Below are 16,181 nucleotides of genomic sequence, written 5' to 3' on the forward strand. Positions count from 1 at the left end.
ACTGAAATGATCATGCAAGATTGTTTCCAATGACAGAAATCTGATGTCTTTTTGACATCTCCACAGAACTTAGGATAAGAACCCTGCCCCCTTTGACATCATTGGCCTAATATTAAAGCAGTATTCTCCTTTATTTGCTTCATTTTTCAGGCAATGTTGTCACCCAATGGTCATCCTTTGGGCCAAGTTAATTTTTCTCTTGGGGAATTAAAAAAATAAATACCCATCTAAAAAAGCAATAGACCCCCTACTTATGAATCACTGAAATGGATTTGTCATCATTGGATCTTTACCTATGATAAATAAATCAATGCCCTAGATGTTGACAACTTTACATTGTCCAGGATCCAGTCTTCTAACAAGGATCTAGATGGACTTTGTTCTTTGGCCCGTCGCCTTGTTTTTAGTTTTCAGCTAACTGAAGGTCCAGTATTTTCCCATCTGATGCATATGCATGAATCCGCACTCTAACTTTTCACTCTGTCGGGTTGTTCTTGCTTGTCTTTATACATTACAAGCTGTTTTCATCCTGCTGGGACTTGGCCAACTACCAGCAACTCATAGAGAGAAGGGGGGTTGCAAGGACGACAGTGATTCCATCTTATAGAAGGTTTTTTATGGCTTTATTATACAAGTGAAATTTAATTTCACAATGCATGTCACTGGTGCTCCTTTATATTCATTTTATGCATTAATTCATGAGTACATCATTTGTAAAAAGTTTGAGCGTACAAAGTGAAGGGTGACCAATTGTTCTCTTCTAAGAACAGTCTGTCTTTATAAAAAACAACTTTATTATTACTTTAAACATTTATTACTTTTCTTGGCATTGAGAAGAATCATATATTTAGAAATGGTCCCTTAAAGTAAGGGCCCTAAAGTGTATTCCTTCAAATCTTCTCCCAACCAATAAACATTCTTGAAAGGAGCTAATACGCCATCTATTGTGTTGGTACCAAAAATTTGAACTCTACTTTGACCAATGTCCTATTAAAGAGAGATTAGCCACATTACTGATGCTGTCATGTTACAGAGACTGCTGTACATTACAAGAGACCAACAAGGGACAGAGACTTCTGCACATTAAAAGAGATGGCTATGCTGTTGAGACTGCTGTATGCTTCAAGAGATGGCCACAATACAGGGATAAGTGCATGTTGCAATAGACTTCATGTTGCAAAGGTAGCTGCATATTATAAAACAATATCCTCTTTATGGGGACTGTTGTATGTTACCAGAGACTGCTAAGGTGCAACGACCTAGTAGGTTAGGTTGAAAAAAGACATAAGTCCATCAAGTTTAACCACTAGGGAAATAAACATATCCAAGAAATAAAACAGAGGACCAACAGAGGAAAAACAGAGGAAAAAAAAATCCTTCCTGATTCCATGAGGCTATCGGATGTTCCCTGGATCATTAGTCTACTTGACACAGCTATATAACAAGGACATGAATAAACCTTCCGTTTTACTTAACAAGCAGAAGATTACAAGAGACTGGCATGTTAGCAGCCATGTTTAGAGAGTGTTACATATTACAAGAGTCTACCAAGGTACAAAGTCTGCACATTTAGCTGAAATGTTAGAGAGACTGGTTATTATTATTATTACACTAATGTACTGTCCTCCATGTTATAAAGATCACTGGGCTAATAACTTTCCGCTTCTGGGCCTGCTTCTGAGCAGGATAGTTCTTCTTTAAGGTGTCCGGATCACTTCATGGACACCTACTCTTGGGAGTCCATTAATGGGGGTCTCTAAGGATCAAGAAGATTGTAGTAACATATTAACGTCTTAGCAAGGTATTAGGGATGTGATGAGGTGACCAAGTGACATGGCCACATACTGTAGCTTTGGATCCACTACTTGTGGCACTGGCACCATGTCATAGTAAGTAAGTATGATAAGTAAGATCATATAAGTATGATAAAGACTTAAGAATGGGTGAAAGGTGCTGAAAGAGAGGAATGGTTGCATGGGGAAGTTTTTTTTCCCAGACGACCCTAAAACTAAATTTCCACTTTTAAGTTTGCATGATTAGGCCGGTCACTATTGCAGAAAGGTATAGGTGATGCACGTTCTGCAATAATACGTCTTACCTGCCTGATCACCCCAGGTTTCTGACATCAAAACTGATCTGTGCATGCACAATCCTTGTTTCCCTTGCGTGTGCGGGATTTAATGAACACCTATGCACCATCTTGCGAGTTATGTCTTCCAGGCAGTCAAAATGGCTTAAGATTGTCTGCAGCAGGAAGAAGAGAAAGAAAGATGGCTGCTGCTCCCTGCTCTAGAATACAGATAGGCGAGTTTTGAGTATTTAGTTCCTCTTTAATAATAACTGTGTTTGCTAATCAGAGGGTATCGAAAAAAAATGTCGTCTCTAGATAATGTACAATGCATTCATTAAATAGAACTATTTTTTCAGTATCAGTATCAGTTATATATTCTACATTATGAGATATTTGCACACAAACCTGTCCGCCCTCTTGTTCTCAGACTGTCCGCCCCATATTGATATGTAATTCATTACCAGGCAAAATGGAAACAATAGCGATCCTTCTTCATTGTCTGAGATTAATAATTGTCAGAATGTGTTTATTCTACAATCTGTCCAGGGAAAGAATCAGCATTGTTCAATGTTTTTCTTAATTATAACCCACCTTTTCACAGTCAGTCATTGTCAGAGTATCATTATGTTTCCCAGTCATCCATGGACAAAATGGCATCTAACATAAAATGAGTTATTGAATACCTTCGTATAGTTGTCTGGTCTCTGCCATAAGATCTGATATGAATACCGATTGCTGAAGTTTGGTGGAAAAAGTGTTTGATGAATAAAAAGTTAGTCAGACACGGACTCTTGGGTGTCCATTGGCGGGTGTCTCTCAGATTCAAAAAGATTGTAGCAACATCATGACATCCCAACAAGGCACGATGGGCATGATGAGTTGACCAGTGGCATGGCCACAGACTGTAGCTCCGGATCCATTGGTTCTAGCACTGGCACTTGGCAAGTAGGGTATAGGGAGGAGTTGTGGGATGGCTACAAAATCTTGTTGATTTAAGGTAATTCCATAAATGTAATAGTGATTGCTTAAACACAACATTTTGTTGTTTATTCTTTTTGTGGAAATAAGGACAGCTATGGTAAGAATTAGCTGTTATGCCAGTAAAAATTGCCTTCCTTTTGGCTGGTGGGGGTGAATCTGAAATGTTCATCTCAACTGGAAATAAACAGAAATAAAGCTGCTGGGGTTTTATCCCTTCCAAAATCCAAAATAAAATGAAAAAGTTCTAAATTCACTTTATGTGTCAAATCTAAGCCACGTTATTCCGGAGAATATACGGCGTGTCTGGAACAGAAGAATGGCTGTATAGCTGCATTGATTGTCTGGCGCACAATCAGTGTCTACGAGGGCCTTTTGCCTTTTATTGTTATGTCTGAGCAATGTTTTCAGTGTTCCCAGCTTTTGAAGAAGAGAGAACTTAATCAATAAAAGAGGAAAAATACATATAAAAACGAAGACATGTATGTAAGCTCAGCAGAAGAAAAGAGAAGGCAAAACTGCATACCTTACGATTGTAAGAAATTTATCTGGATTGTACGTCGTTCTATAGAATTATTTTCAGACGCACAAAGCAGATTTTCTATCAGTGGCGGAAGGTATTAAAACTGGTGTATCCGCTGGGACTTTGTATACCTGCTCAGTATGGTAGATGTGCAGTCATAGGGCCATGCTCCATTTTGTAAGACACATTTTTGGCAATTTTTCTACGAATAAAAAGAATATATAAATATGTGTGTGTGAACTGATGCCAAAAACTGGACTGCATATTCCAGATGTGGTCTGACCAATGCTTACAGGGGCAGGATAATGTCTCCATCTCTGCAGTCTATTCCTCTTTTATTACAAGAAAGTACTTTGCTAGCTTTAGATATTGCAGCTTGGCATTGCATTCTGTTATTAAGTCTATGATCTACCAGAAACCCCAGACCCTTGTCCATTTCTGACTCCCCAAATGTATCCCCCCTAGACAGTATGAAGCATGCATGTTGTTAATGGCCCCCCCACTAACTGCATAATTTTACATTTATTTATATTAAAAGACATTTGCCACTTGGCTGCCCAATCAAACAGTACATCCAGTTCTGCTTGTAGATTATAGACATCCTACAGGTATGGGGTCCTACCAAACCCTCCCAGCCCCCTTCGCAAGTCTTATCTGTACATTGACCCGAAGTTCTGTTAGCCCAGCAGTGCACAAGGTTCTGCCATGTGTCCTCTGTAAATGGTATACCTACTGCCCCATGTTAAATGCAATACAGACAGCACAGGGGTTGCAGAGGTTTGCACAATGTCCTATATGACCTCCTGTGATATGGATCCCAAAAAACTCACAGATCCCACGGCCCTTTGTACGTAAGAGAGAACCAAGAAAAACATATATGCTTCATTCTTCTCAACCTCATACTCCAGGCGGTCAGGTCCTGGTGCATGCTCTCACATTAAAGGGGACTTTAATCCAAGAAATGTCTCCTAACACAATGAGGAGGATGAAATTCCTCACATAAATATCATTATTTTTTTTAAAACTCACCCCACAGCAGGATGATGATTTTTGGGGTCTTATTGATGGTGACCGCCAGAAATAGCTGAACACAGCTCCTCCGGAAGTAGCGGCCTACCAGTAGGTCTGAAGCCTAAGGCCGGTTACTATAGCAACCCCTAAGCCAAGCAGCCTTGTCTGAGGTAAATGAGACTTCCTGACCTTTCCAGCCACCCCTACACTGCCCATGAGGACCTCTACTGATCCAAATTCTGTGTCTGGGGGTAAATTAAGCCCTGGGGATCAGGTCCTTTAGTGAATGTAAAAGTCTGTTTACTGTGGCAACCACTAGGCCGGATAGCCTTGTCGGGGGTAAATGAGACTTCCTGACCTACCCAGCCACCTCTGCTTCCTAAAAGTACCTCACTGACCCAAATTCTGTGTCTGAGGGCAAATTCAGCCCTTTAAACAGGTCCTTTAGTGATGGTAAAAGGCCCGTTACCATAGCCATCACTAGGCCGAGAAGCCTTGTCTGAGGTAAAAAAAACTTTTTGCACTACTAAGCCACCTCTGTACCCCACGAGAACCTCTACTGATGCAAATTCAATGTCTAGGAGGAAATTCAGTCCTTTGATAAGGGCCCTTAGTGACGGTGAAAGGGTGGTAACCATAGCAACCACTAGGCCGGGCTGCTTTGCCTGAGGTAAATGGGACTTCCTGCGCTACTCAGCCACCTCTGCCCCCCACAAGAACCTCTACTGACCTGAATTCTGTGTCGGAGGGCAAATTCAGCCCTTGGAACAGGTCCTTTAGTGATGGTAAAAGGCCGGTTACCATAGCCATCACTAGGCCGAGCAGCCTTGCCTGAGGTAAAAAAGACTTTTTGCACTACTAAACCACCTCTGTACCCCACGAGAACCTCTAATGATGCGAATTCAATGTCTAGGGGCAAATTCAGTCCTTTGATAAGGGCCCTTAGTGACGGTGAAAGGGTGGTAACCATAGCAACCACTAGGCCGGACTGCTTTGTCTCAGCCACCTCTGCACCCCATGTGCACCTCTACAACTGCAATTCTTTTGGGTGAAATTTGTTTGACACTACAAGGGGACAACGTGTTTAGTGAATAGTTAGAGCATAATCAGCTAACAGTTAATTCCACCATAGAAAATAACACAATGTAATATCATCCACATGTCCAAGGATGGATGACATACGCTAAGGATCAACCTGGTGCAACCACTGAGATCTGCATGGGACCCAGAACACCCTCATAGAAGTCTCGGTCCCAGCAGACTTGGGAGACATATTCATAGCATCTTAGCAGTAGTATTTAGTAGACAAAGGCAGTAGGAGAAGTATTCACGTTTTAGTTTTTGTGTATGAAATCTGCTCTCCTTTTTACACCGGGGTCTTTCTTTTTTAGATGTGCAGGCCAAATTTTGCAGTGTCAGCATGATGGCTAATTGTTTTGTATATTTTAATATAATATTTTGTAAAATATTTTAATATTTCATAAAGGTCTTTTAGTATAAGTTGTGTTTTACTCATTTTATTTTTGCTATACAAATGCATACTTTTCTTTACTTCTGTGCCTAATTAATATTTTTATATCAATTTATATGTATTATTTAATATGTAATAAAGTGATTAAGGAAGAAAACATTTAAACATGAATGCTCAGCATGAGGCATTGTGCTGGGGATAGTAAGGTAGCCTAAGGGGGGAGGGGTGTAATAAAGGCGGATTTGTATTCAATGTCGTGATAGTAAAAGGGGGATATACTAGGGGGCAGTATAGTAAAGAGGGGTAGATTCGGGGTGGGGGCTGTAAAAGTAAGAGAGGGTATACTAAGGATGTAATAGTGAAGTGAGGATATACTCTAAGTGTGGTAACATAAAGAGGGGTAGACTGGGGGGGATGTAATAGCAAAGGGGGATATAAAAGGGATGTAATAATAAAGAGTTAATATACTAAGGGTGTATTAGTAAAGGAGGGGTTAACTAGGTGGATGTAATAGTAAAGGAAGGATAGACTAGGGGTGTAATGGTAAAAGGTGAATATACTAGGGAGGTATTATAGTAACGAGGAGTAGACTGGGGGGTGTAATAGTAAAGAGAGGAAATACTAAGGGTGCAATAGTAAAGGAGGGGTAGACTGGGGGTGGATTAGTAAAGAGAAGACATACTAAGGGTGCAATAGTAAAGGAGGGGTAGCCTGGGGGGTGTAATAGTAAAGAGAGGAAATACTAAGGGTGCAATAGTAAAGGAGGGGTAGACTGGGGGTGGATTAGTAAAGAGAGGACACACTAAGGGTGTAATAGTAAAGGAGGGGTAGACTGGGGGTGTAATGGTAAAGGAGGAATATACTATAGGAGGTATTATAGTAACAAGGAGTATACTGGGGGAGGGTATTAAAGGGGGATATGGAAGGGGTTTAATAGTAACTTGGGGGTATATTAGAAAGGTGGTGTCATTAAGAGGGATAGACTGGGGAGATGTAATAGTAATGTGGGGATAGACTGAACAGTGTAATAATAAAGAGGGTAAACCAGGGGTGGTGTACTAGTAAAGGGGAACAGAGCAAGACGAAGAAAAAGTAAAGGGGAGAGTGATAGACTATAGGGTGTAATAGTAAAAGGATGGTAAACAAGGGGGTAATAGTAAAAGCAGGATAGACTAGGGGGATGTAATAGTAAAATGGAAATATACTAGGTAAGTGGTATCATAATAAGGTGGTATCAAAGAGGGGTAGACTGGGGGAATGGTTTCTGTCTCATCAGGTCTAAGTGAACTATTTTAGGTCTTCCTGTGGACTACTGACTTCTGATACCTTGTCTGTGTTTTCTTTTAGGCTATGGACATGCTGCTCCCAGCACAGATGGAGGCAAAGTCTTTTGCATGTTTTATGCTCTTCTGGGTATCCCGCTCACTTTGGTCATGTTTCAAAGCCTGGGTGAAAGGATTAACACCCTCGTAAGGTATCTCCTCTACCGTATCAAGAAGTGCCTTGGAATGAGACGGGCTGAGGTTTCCATGGCCAACATGGTCATTATTGGATTTTTCTCTTGCATAAGCACATTGTGCATTGGCGCCGCTGCTTTTTCATACTATGAGCAATGGAGCTTTTTCCATGCCTACTATTACTGCTTTATAACCCTCACCACCATTGGGTTTGGAGACTACGTGGCACTCCAAAAGGATGCAGCCCTACAAAACAAGCCACAGTACGTTGCCTTTAGCTTTGTGTACATATTAACTGGACTTACAGTCATAGGAGCATTCCTCAATTTGGTGGTCCTACGGTTCATGACCATGAATGCAGAGGATGAGAAAAGGGATGCCGAACATCGAGCTTTGTTGAATCGAAACGGTCACTCCAGCATTCACACCAATGATAGCAGTTCCTCCAATGGTGGCTTTCGAAATGTCTATGCTGAGGTTCTTCACTTCCAGTCCATGTGTTCATGTTTGTGGTATAAGAGTAGGGAAAAACTACAGTACTCCATTCCAATGATCATACCTCGAGACTTGTCCTCATCAGACAACTGCGTGGAGCAAAACCACCACTCACCTGGTGGATACATGGGCACGCCGTCCAATGGATGCATTTGCAATACCCAGCATTCAGCCATCAGCTCAGTATCGACTGGACTCCACAGTCTCTCTGCCTTTCGGGGACTCATGAAGCGCAGAAGTTCTGTGTAACGTACATTGATCCAAAAATCAAAGACATTTATTTATACCGTTCAGTAAAATGAGGCGATTTGAAGGAAAATTGACAAAACTGAAGATTTTAGTGAACAAATTTATACCTCAGTGGATAAAGCAGCAAGTTTTGTTAGTTGTAAATCTCGCCACAATGTCATCTGTGCCACCACTCTTGTTTTTTTTCCTGGTTTTTGGCAGGTTGAGATTTCTGAATTCCCCTTTAGAATGGAAAATAACAAAGTGGGAATTATTAGAAAGGAAATAATTCCGACTACAGTATTTTTGCTAGAATTAGAAAGTAGGTCATAGTGGTAGCAGGAAAGAAAACTGCATTGAATTTGTTTCTAGCTGACAGACCTTGGCTTTCAAACCTCTGAGGTGTAGTAGCATAATAAAAGTGCAAATCAGATTAATTGCAAATGTTTTGATTGGCCTCAATAAATGAAGATTAATCCAGTCTGTAGAGAAACATCTAGGGTATCATTGCGGGGATTCTTCTTCTCTATAGACTGGGTTCCCATCACCACTAAACACCAGAAAGGCCATCTAATATGAGATAAACATGGTGGTTGCAATTGCTGACCTCCTTTCTAAATTTGCCTTGCTGTCCATCTGACCTTCGACTTCGATACGTTGAGTCATCTACTCAGAACAGCAAGTAACTAGAATTTCCAAGGAGAGCAGCAATGGTAACCGCATTTCTGCCATGATAGGTTTACATTAAAACCAATGCTCACAAACAAGGAAGGCTATTTTGTGAAGAACACAAAAATTGACACTTTCAGCATTTTTTCGCAATTTTCCACAACTTTTCATGGTTCCTAGAAATATATATACATATATTTTTATTTTAAATTTTATAAACTATGTACCCATCATACAACACACAGTGGCACCCATTTTGGTTGGCATCATGATTAGCATTAAAGTCATCTGATCTGAGGATTTGCTGTTTTCATATCTATCCCTGAGAATACCAATTTTTTGAATGCTAGGAAAGGTGGACATCAAGTAAATAAGGTCTCAGGATATCTCTTTTGGAATCCCCACATTATGGGGGTCCTGAAGTGGGATGCCGGAAAACGTTCTCTGTAATACCTCAGGCTAAGAAAGTAACATCTCAATTTGAAAGTCTAAGAAACATAATGGAAATGGTGATTTGTGATGATAAAGCTTCTACTAGCTTTTCTTTATCTATCCCACAGAATGAATAAAAACTGGACATATGGCTAAATATTGTAGACTTCTGACCACAAAACCTTGTTGGGTATCCCACTCCAAAATTAAATAGATAACTCTTATCTCTGAAGACCTGGCTTACGCTAGGCTTACCAATTCAATACAAAAGTGTTGGATAGGGTTGAGCAGGACATTCACGTTCATCTATACCAAACTAGTCAAACCATGTCTTTATGAAATTGGCTTTGTAAACGGGCACAGTCATCCTGGGTCATAAAAGTACCTCCCTTGTACTAATATATTAAGGTCTATTGAGGTATATAAGAGCACAATTGCCTAAAATGTCTTTGAACTAGAACACCAGAACTCAATCATTTGGAGGACTTTAAACATACATGACCATATACATGTGATATAGACAGATGTTTGCCCACATTGTTCATACAATACATGCTGTTAAAGATCTTGTAAACAGAGTCTAAGGCTTGATACGGTGAAAATATTACAGCTAAGATTTATTTAGGCAAAAGCCTTACCTGCATACGACATGTGTATTATTTATTTTCTAGATAGATGCAGCCATGGCTTGCAAATTATGTTGAGTATATGCAGCATCAATTAGGGTAGATTTTACCGTGATACTTATACTACATTCAACTACTGAAAAAATTGTACATTCTGATTTTTTGTCCAAAAGAAAAAAATCTAGATCTAATATAACATCTAGCTAAGTTAGATATGCAATATATAATTTATACCAAAAATGTAAAAGAGTTGGGTCAACAGGAGATTATGGAAGCATTCACACAACAGTATGTTTGTGCCAATTTGCCCTTATGTGTTTTTTGTCTGCAAAGGAAACTCTTGAACCCTTTGCTGTTTCTTGTAAACCAATGGATTGAATTCCTGTTTAATTGTTCTTTCTAAAATCAGAACTGAAACTGCACGCAGCGCGGCTCCTTTGTTTGGTTGCTGAATATTACACTTTCTTTACTAGGCTATATTTCCTGTTACAAAAATACTCATTGCTTTACCTTTCTCAAGTTCTGCTCCAATTTGTGATTTTAGGTAATAGAAAATCATCTACATTCTATCTTTAGTCCTGCTTTTATAATTTTATGTTAGTCCAGCACTTGATAGGTTACTCAGCTAACACTTAGCTATTCGTAGTCTCCGCCCCAGAGGAACTTACACTAATATCACTCCATGAACTTAAATGTTGAATATATGCAATGTATATATATAAATAAAGAGAGCAAATTCTAGATAAAGAAAGCTGGCAACACGATATACAGCGCTTTACAGGGTAGTTAAATACCTTTCAATATTAGCTGTGCTTTCTGCAGGGCACTACCACAGCCATAAAAACACACAAGGGCCTATTTAGTAAGCTGCCAGTTAACCTATCTGGTTTATGTTTAACCTTGAACAGCCCATCCAATGGAATTCTTTTAGCTCCAATGGTATTTCAAAGCTCCAATATTGAACAACATTAGGCACACCATAAAGGCATCTGTTCATCACTGTTTTCTTTATTTACCTTGCTGCAGACATTGGGCCTGATTTATTAAAGCTCTCCAAGACTGGTGAAAATAGACTATCATGGGAGACCCTGGCTGATCCAGAAAATCTCAATGGATCTGAAAATATTTGTCACTTAATATTAAATGATTTTTAAGAAATCATTCTGAATTTGCTGGATCACCAAGGTTCTTCATCACGATGATAGTTTATCTTTTCCAGTCTTGGAGAGTTTGATAAATAAGGCCAATTGCAGGAGATTACAGGAACATGTAGAAAAGACCTAAAGAAATATGCAATAGTGAAAGACACATACTATCGCCATGCTGTCCCAAGCCATAAAAAGCGTACAACATATACTGTGGCGGAAATCTGTAGCAACCAAAGAAGACCCATATGGAAAAAATATAAACTTCTTTCTCATAGGATTCTGAATGAAAGCCAAGACTTGCAAGGTCACTGCACTAACATTTATCATCATCATTAAGAATCTTACATATAGTTCAGATCTATCAGTTAGCGCTGATCAATTTGTTTCCTTTTCTTCCCCGAAAAAATAGGATAGCATGGCACGAAATACTGCTTGAGTGAACCTTGTCATAAAGGAAATGCATGCTCAGGGAAAAGAATGTTAATGTGCAATTTATAAAAATAGGGGAAGAAATATTTTTTTTCTCCATCTGTTTCAGCTGATATCTTTTGTAATTTGATATTGTTGAGAAAGTAAACAATGTATATGTAACTCGCAGAGGTCTGAACTCCAAACATCTGAATGCAAATGTATAACTTAATAGATATGTGATCTGTTTTTCCTACTAAATGATTTATATATATTTAGCTGGTCCTGATATTCGCAGCAAGAAAATATAGCCAAGCTGGTGACCTGACCTTTGTCAGCTGCAAATAAATAATACAGATCAATCTACTTCCTGCCCCTAAAATATGGTCAACAAAGAAAAAGAAGCAGACCCATGAGCTTATACATCAAATCCCTCTGCCCTCTTTATGTTTCTTCTTAGGTTCTTGTTCCTGATTGGCTCCTTATAACCTCCTCCCCTCCAAGTTTGGTCTCTACTTTCATGAGAAACCAAGTGCTTGACTAAAGGTCAAATTCAATTACTTTCACCACATAATGTATTGGAGTTTTTTTTATCTGTTTATAATTCAAATTTTAAATTTGGAAACAATGGATAATTTATGGAAACCTTAAACAAATTATAGCGTTTTTGCTTTGTACTGTTAGTCCACCCATGAGGTTCTAGGGAAGCCTGGAGATAGAATATGAACATCTCATACCTAGATATGCTACCGACCGCAAGCATTATTTTAATTTACCTTGCAGGTTTAGTTTCAAAGTTTGTAGAATGCAATGGGAAGTATGAGACTCCCCTTGAAAAAGTTTGAATAGTGAAATTCTATAATGTATGCTTGGATCTAATGTATGCTGAGATTTATGCTTGTGGGAGGATCCTCTGGGGTTATAATGCTGCTCAGCCCTCTATTATGACTGAAATATTCACTTTCAGTGTATTATATTTTGTACAATCATTTATGTAAAGGCAACGAGGCCTTTAGTATCACACAATACATTTTATATGTCTCTTCCCCTAGAAAAGCTTCAATCAAATCACCCCGCCACCATCACAAAGATGTCCACTCCTTCAAGCCAATTTGAAGCCAATTAGCTTTTCCCAACATGTCTATGTTCTAGGATTAAACTGGAGATGAGGAAAGACACATAAAATACAAAACTCATAGAGTGTTCTTGATGAGAACCTAATGGAGGACCCAATAGTCCACAATGATGACGACTCTATGTAGGCTTCAACAAGACTTATAGTCTTAAGCTTTCTTCCTTAAAATCCAATAGGAAGACTTGGTCACTTTGCCCATAGTCAAATCACTATATCCAACTTCACGTGATAGTGTATGAACCTAAACATTTGCCAACCAGGCCTAAACAGTGCATCATAGAAGGAGGTTACATGCTCTACATACCTAGAAACTCCAGTTTGTTCATTGAAGCAGTGGGGAGCGGTAAAGGTAAAACAAAGTGAGCCAGGCGGGGAGCTTCTACTTTGCCATGAATGTTCCTGGTCTTCTTAAGCTCATTTACATCTAGCTAGCTACTCCTCTGAAATGTTTTCACTTTCGGTCTGGTTCTTTGTGGCCATACCAGAAATATGAAACTGATGGTGGTTTTGCTTATAATAAACCACCTGATTTAAAGGAAGGGTCATCTGAGGAGCAAGACAACTAGGGAGGTTGATTAAGCCAAACAAAGGAGGTCCCCTAAGATAACAATACCCAATAGGACTAATATTACTCAGCATCTATTAGAGCAATTTTAATATTAAATACAGCTCAGTAAAGCTAAGACTGAATTAATATAACTCATACAAGATGAAAAGTTTCTGTCTATGGGTCATTAGTTGCCAAGTTTGTTATAAACTCTGTTGTGAAAATTATGATTGTGCTCTGAAAATCCAGTTTTAGCCAATGAAAATCCATACCAGGCTTGAAAAAGGTGCTATGACATGGTAACAAAAGATGCAAAATTGTGTAGAATGGCTTGGAAAGCTCCTGCCAGGCCTGAGCTGATGGAGCCAGCAAAATAGCTGGGGTTATTGAAATAAATCCTGAGAATGCATCCTGATGAAACTCAAAGTCAAATTAGGGGTGAAAAGCAAAAGCAAATAGTATATGGAAACAGCCTTTCAAGTAGCCATTGATAATTTCCCCTAGAAGCTAACTCACCAAAAATAACACTACGAACCAAATTCAACGTATCCAATTTCAATTGGTCAGAACTTCTTTAAAATTTCAAGATCAACTTTGGTGGTAGAACACAAACACTGACAAAGCCAGAGAAGACCTTGCCTAATAGAGCTTGGTGTGATTGTGTATAACACTACTAGCATATATGAGATTTAATTTTTACTTTAAAAGGGTAAGGCTAGCCAAATAGAGCATGTTTCTGGGGCAGCCATTCTCAACAAGGGGTCCTTCAGCTTTGGTGGATTGGCATTCCTTTTGATGGCGCCTGAATAGTCCCTGGACCAATTCCCACTAGCCATGATGAATTATATTTAAAGTTTTATTAGATTTTTATTTTCAGTGATTTGAATGGATAAGGTTACGATATGTTAACAAGAATGTACTAAATAACATGAACACAGCTTAGTGAACATACACTTTGCAGACTGAACAACCTCTACTGCTCTAGTAAATCAGCCTCAATGGGCTCAACAGGAAGAAACAGAATAACTGGAAATTTACTAATAATTATTATTTTATTTTTATTTTTTTAGCCATACATTTTCTCATAGTAATAACATCGAACATTTTCAAAATAGAATGAAAAAAAAATATTTGGAGCCACATCTGAATAGAGGGCTGCAGCTGGCCTGAACACATTGGAACAGAATGTCTTTTTGACTCGTAGAGCATCTGTACAACGGAATCCGGAAAATTCAGCAATTATTATTAGTTTTCTTCCAGAATAGGAAATCCAGAATTAAGTGATTTGTTACATTAATTGGCTTCTGAAATTTGTATCCTGATAAGCCTCTAATGTTTGCAACTAAATTAAACAATTATTAGAATGTCCAGAGGCCTAGACTTATCAGGACAAGTTGAAGAGTAAGTCAGTAATTCCGCCATTTGAGGTTAGAGAGAAATGATAGAACATACAAGGAGTACACAATTTAAGTCAGTGCTTTAACCATTTCCTAAATTTACTTTAAGCCCTGTTTTGTATAGGGTGGTGTTCCATTGTTTACTATTCAATTTTGTAAGCAGATTTGGAAAGTCTCCCTACCATGTAATTGGTCAATTGGCTTGAGATATGCCCATAAAGAATGGTTTATTGGCTTGAGATATGTCCATAACGAATGTTTTTTTGGCTTAGAATAGGTCTATTAACAATGGTCTATTGGCTTGAGGCCATGTGATTGGTCTATTGGCTTGAGATAAGCCCATAAAGATTAGTCTATTGCCTTAAAATAGGACCATAAAGAATGGTTTATTGGCTTGAGAGTGGCCCATTAAGAATCTGTTGCCAAAGACCTTTACTTAACAAGATAATTATTTATATATATAAGTTGACCACACCATGTTTCCCAATCATTCCCTATATCTGGAAATTAAAAATTGAGACAGCCCAACCTAATTCAAATACAGATAGATGGACACATTGGACCTAATTTGTTTAATCTTTCCAAGATTGGAGAAGATGGACTATCATGGGGAAACCTGGGTAATCAAGCAAACATATCCTCTCCAGTCTTAGAGAGCTTTATTCAATCAGACCCATTGTCTCCACTCAGGTTGATTGTGGTACTACTATAGACCATGACTCTCACTGGAAAAGGCTAAAGAGGTTCATGTATGGGACTTTTAAGCTGGGTACACACGTACACACGTTCCTTTCCAATGACTAACGATGGAGCAGCACCCCGCTGCGTGCTCTCCCCCTTCGCTTCTATTACGATCGTTCATCGTCCGTGGATCTGCCAGGATGGTCATTCAGATGATGGACGACGGGCGCTGTTCACATGCCATATTCTCGTACGATATCGGCCCTGAGCCGAATATCGGACGAGAAGCATTGCAATGTGTATGTAGCCTTAAAGCTAGGAGATACCCACTTGGAGCTTTAAATGATATAGACCACATTGTCTTTCCCCATCAAACAAGGCCACCACTTTGATAAGGCCATCACTATTTTGTTTTTAAAAAAACTGGCCAAGACCAAACTTGTCATTATTGAAATAAAATAATAATAAAAGCAATGCACATCATACAAACTATTGAACAAAACAGAATAGATTTCCTACATAACAAATCCTGAACAATTTCCTGTCAAACGTCCAAAGGAAAATTCTTGCCAAAAGACATCATCCATTTTTTTAACCAAGTTGTCCCTGCCAACAACTACACAATAAAATATTTTTACGCAATATTTTACAGGAAATATGGGAAAATCACTTTTGTGATGTGCTTAAGCCGTGTGAGGGAAAAATATTGAAAATGTTCTCAGGCTGCACAGTTAATATTAATGAAAAACATCTCTCCCGATAATTAAACTGTTTATGGACTGCATTGTTGAAGACCTGAACTCCCACATATTGCCCACATGGCTATATAGTGGATTTTATGGAGTCCACATACTTGTTGTCATATTGCATAGTTTATTTAGGGGTTTTAATATGCACTTATAGT

General features: G+C 38.9%; 1 protein-coding gene across 1 annotated transcript in view; it reads left to right on the forward strand.

Moving 5' to 3' along the window:
* KCNK3 (potassium two pore domain channel subfamily K member 3) overlaps positions 1-9,215 on the forward strand; it is a 52,122-nt gene extending 42,907 nt beyond the window's left edge. Inside the window, exon 2 of the mRNA XM_072407258.1 lies at positions 7,402-9,215. Within this exon, the coding sequence (XP_072263359.1) occupies positions 7,402-8,255 (854 nt within the window). The 3' untranslated portion in view covers positions 8,256-9,215. The remainder of the gene's footprint in view (positions 1-7,401) is intronic.
* The last annotated feature ends 6,966 nt before the right edge of the window (positions 9,216-16,181 follow it).

This window comes from Pyxicephalus adspersus, chromosome 4 (genome assembly GCF_032062135.1).
Source record: "Pyxicephalus adspersus chromosome 4, UCB_Pads_2.0, whole genome shotgun sequence".
Taxonomy (NCBI): Eukaryota; Metazoa; Chordata; class Amphibia; order Anura; family Pyxicephalidae; genus Pyxicephalus; species Pyxicephalus adspersus.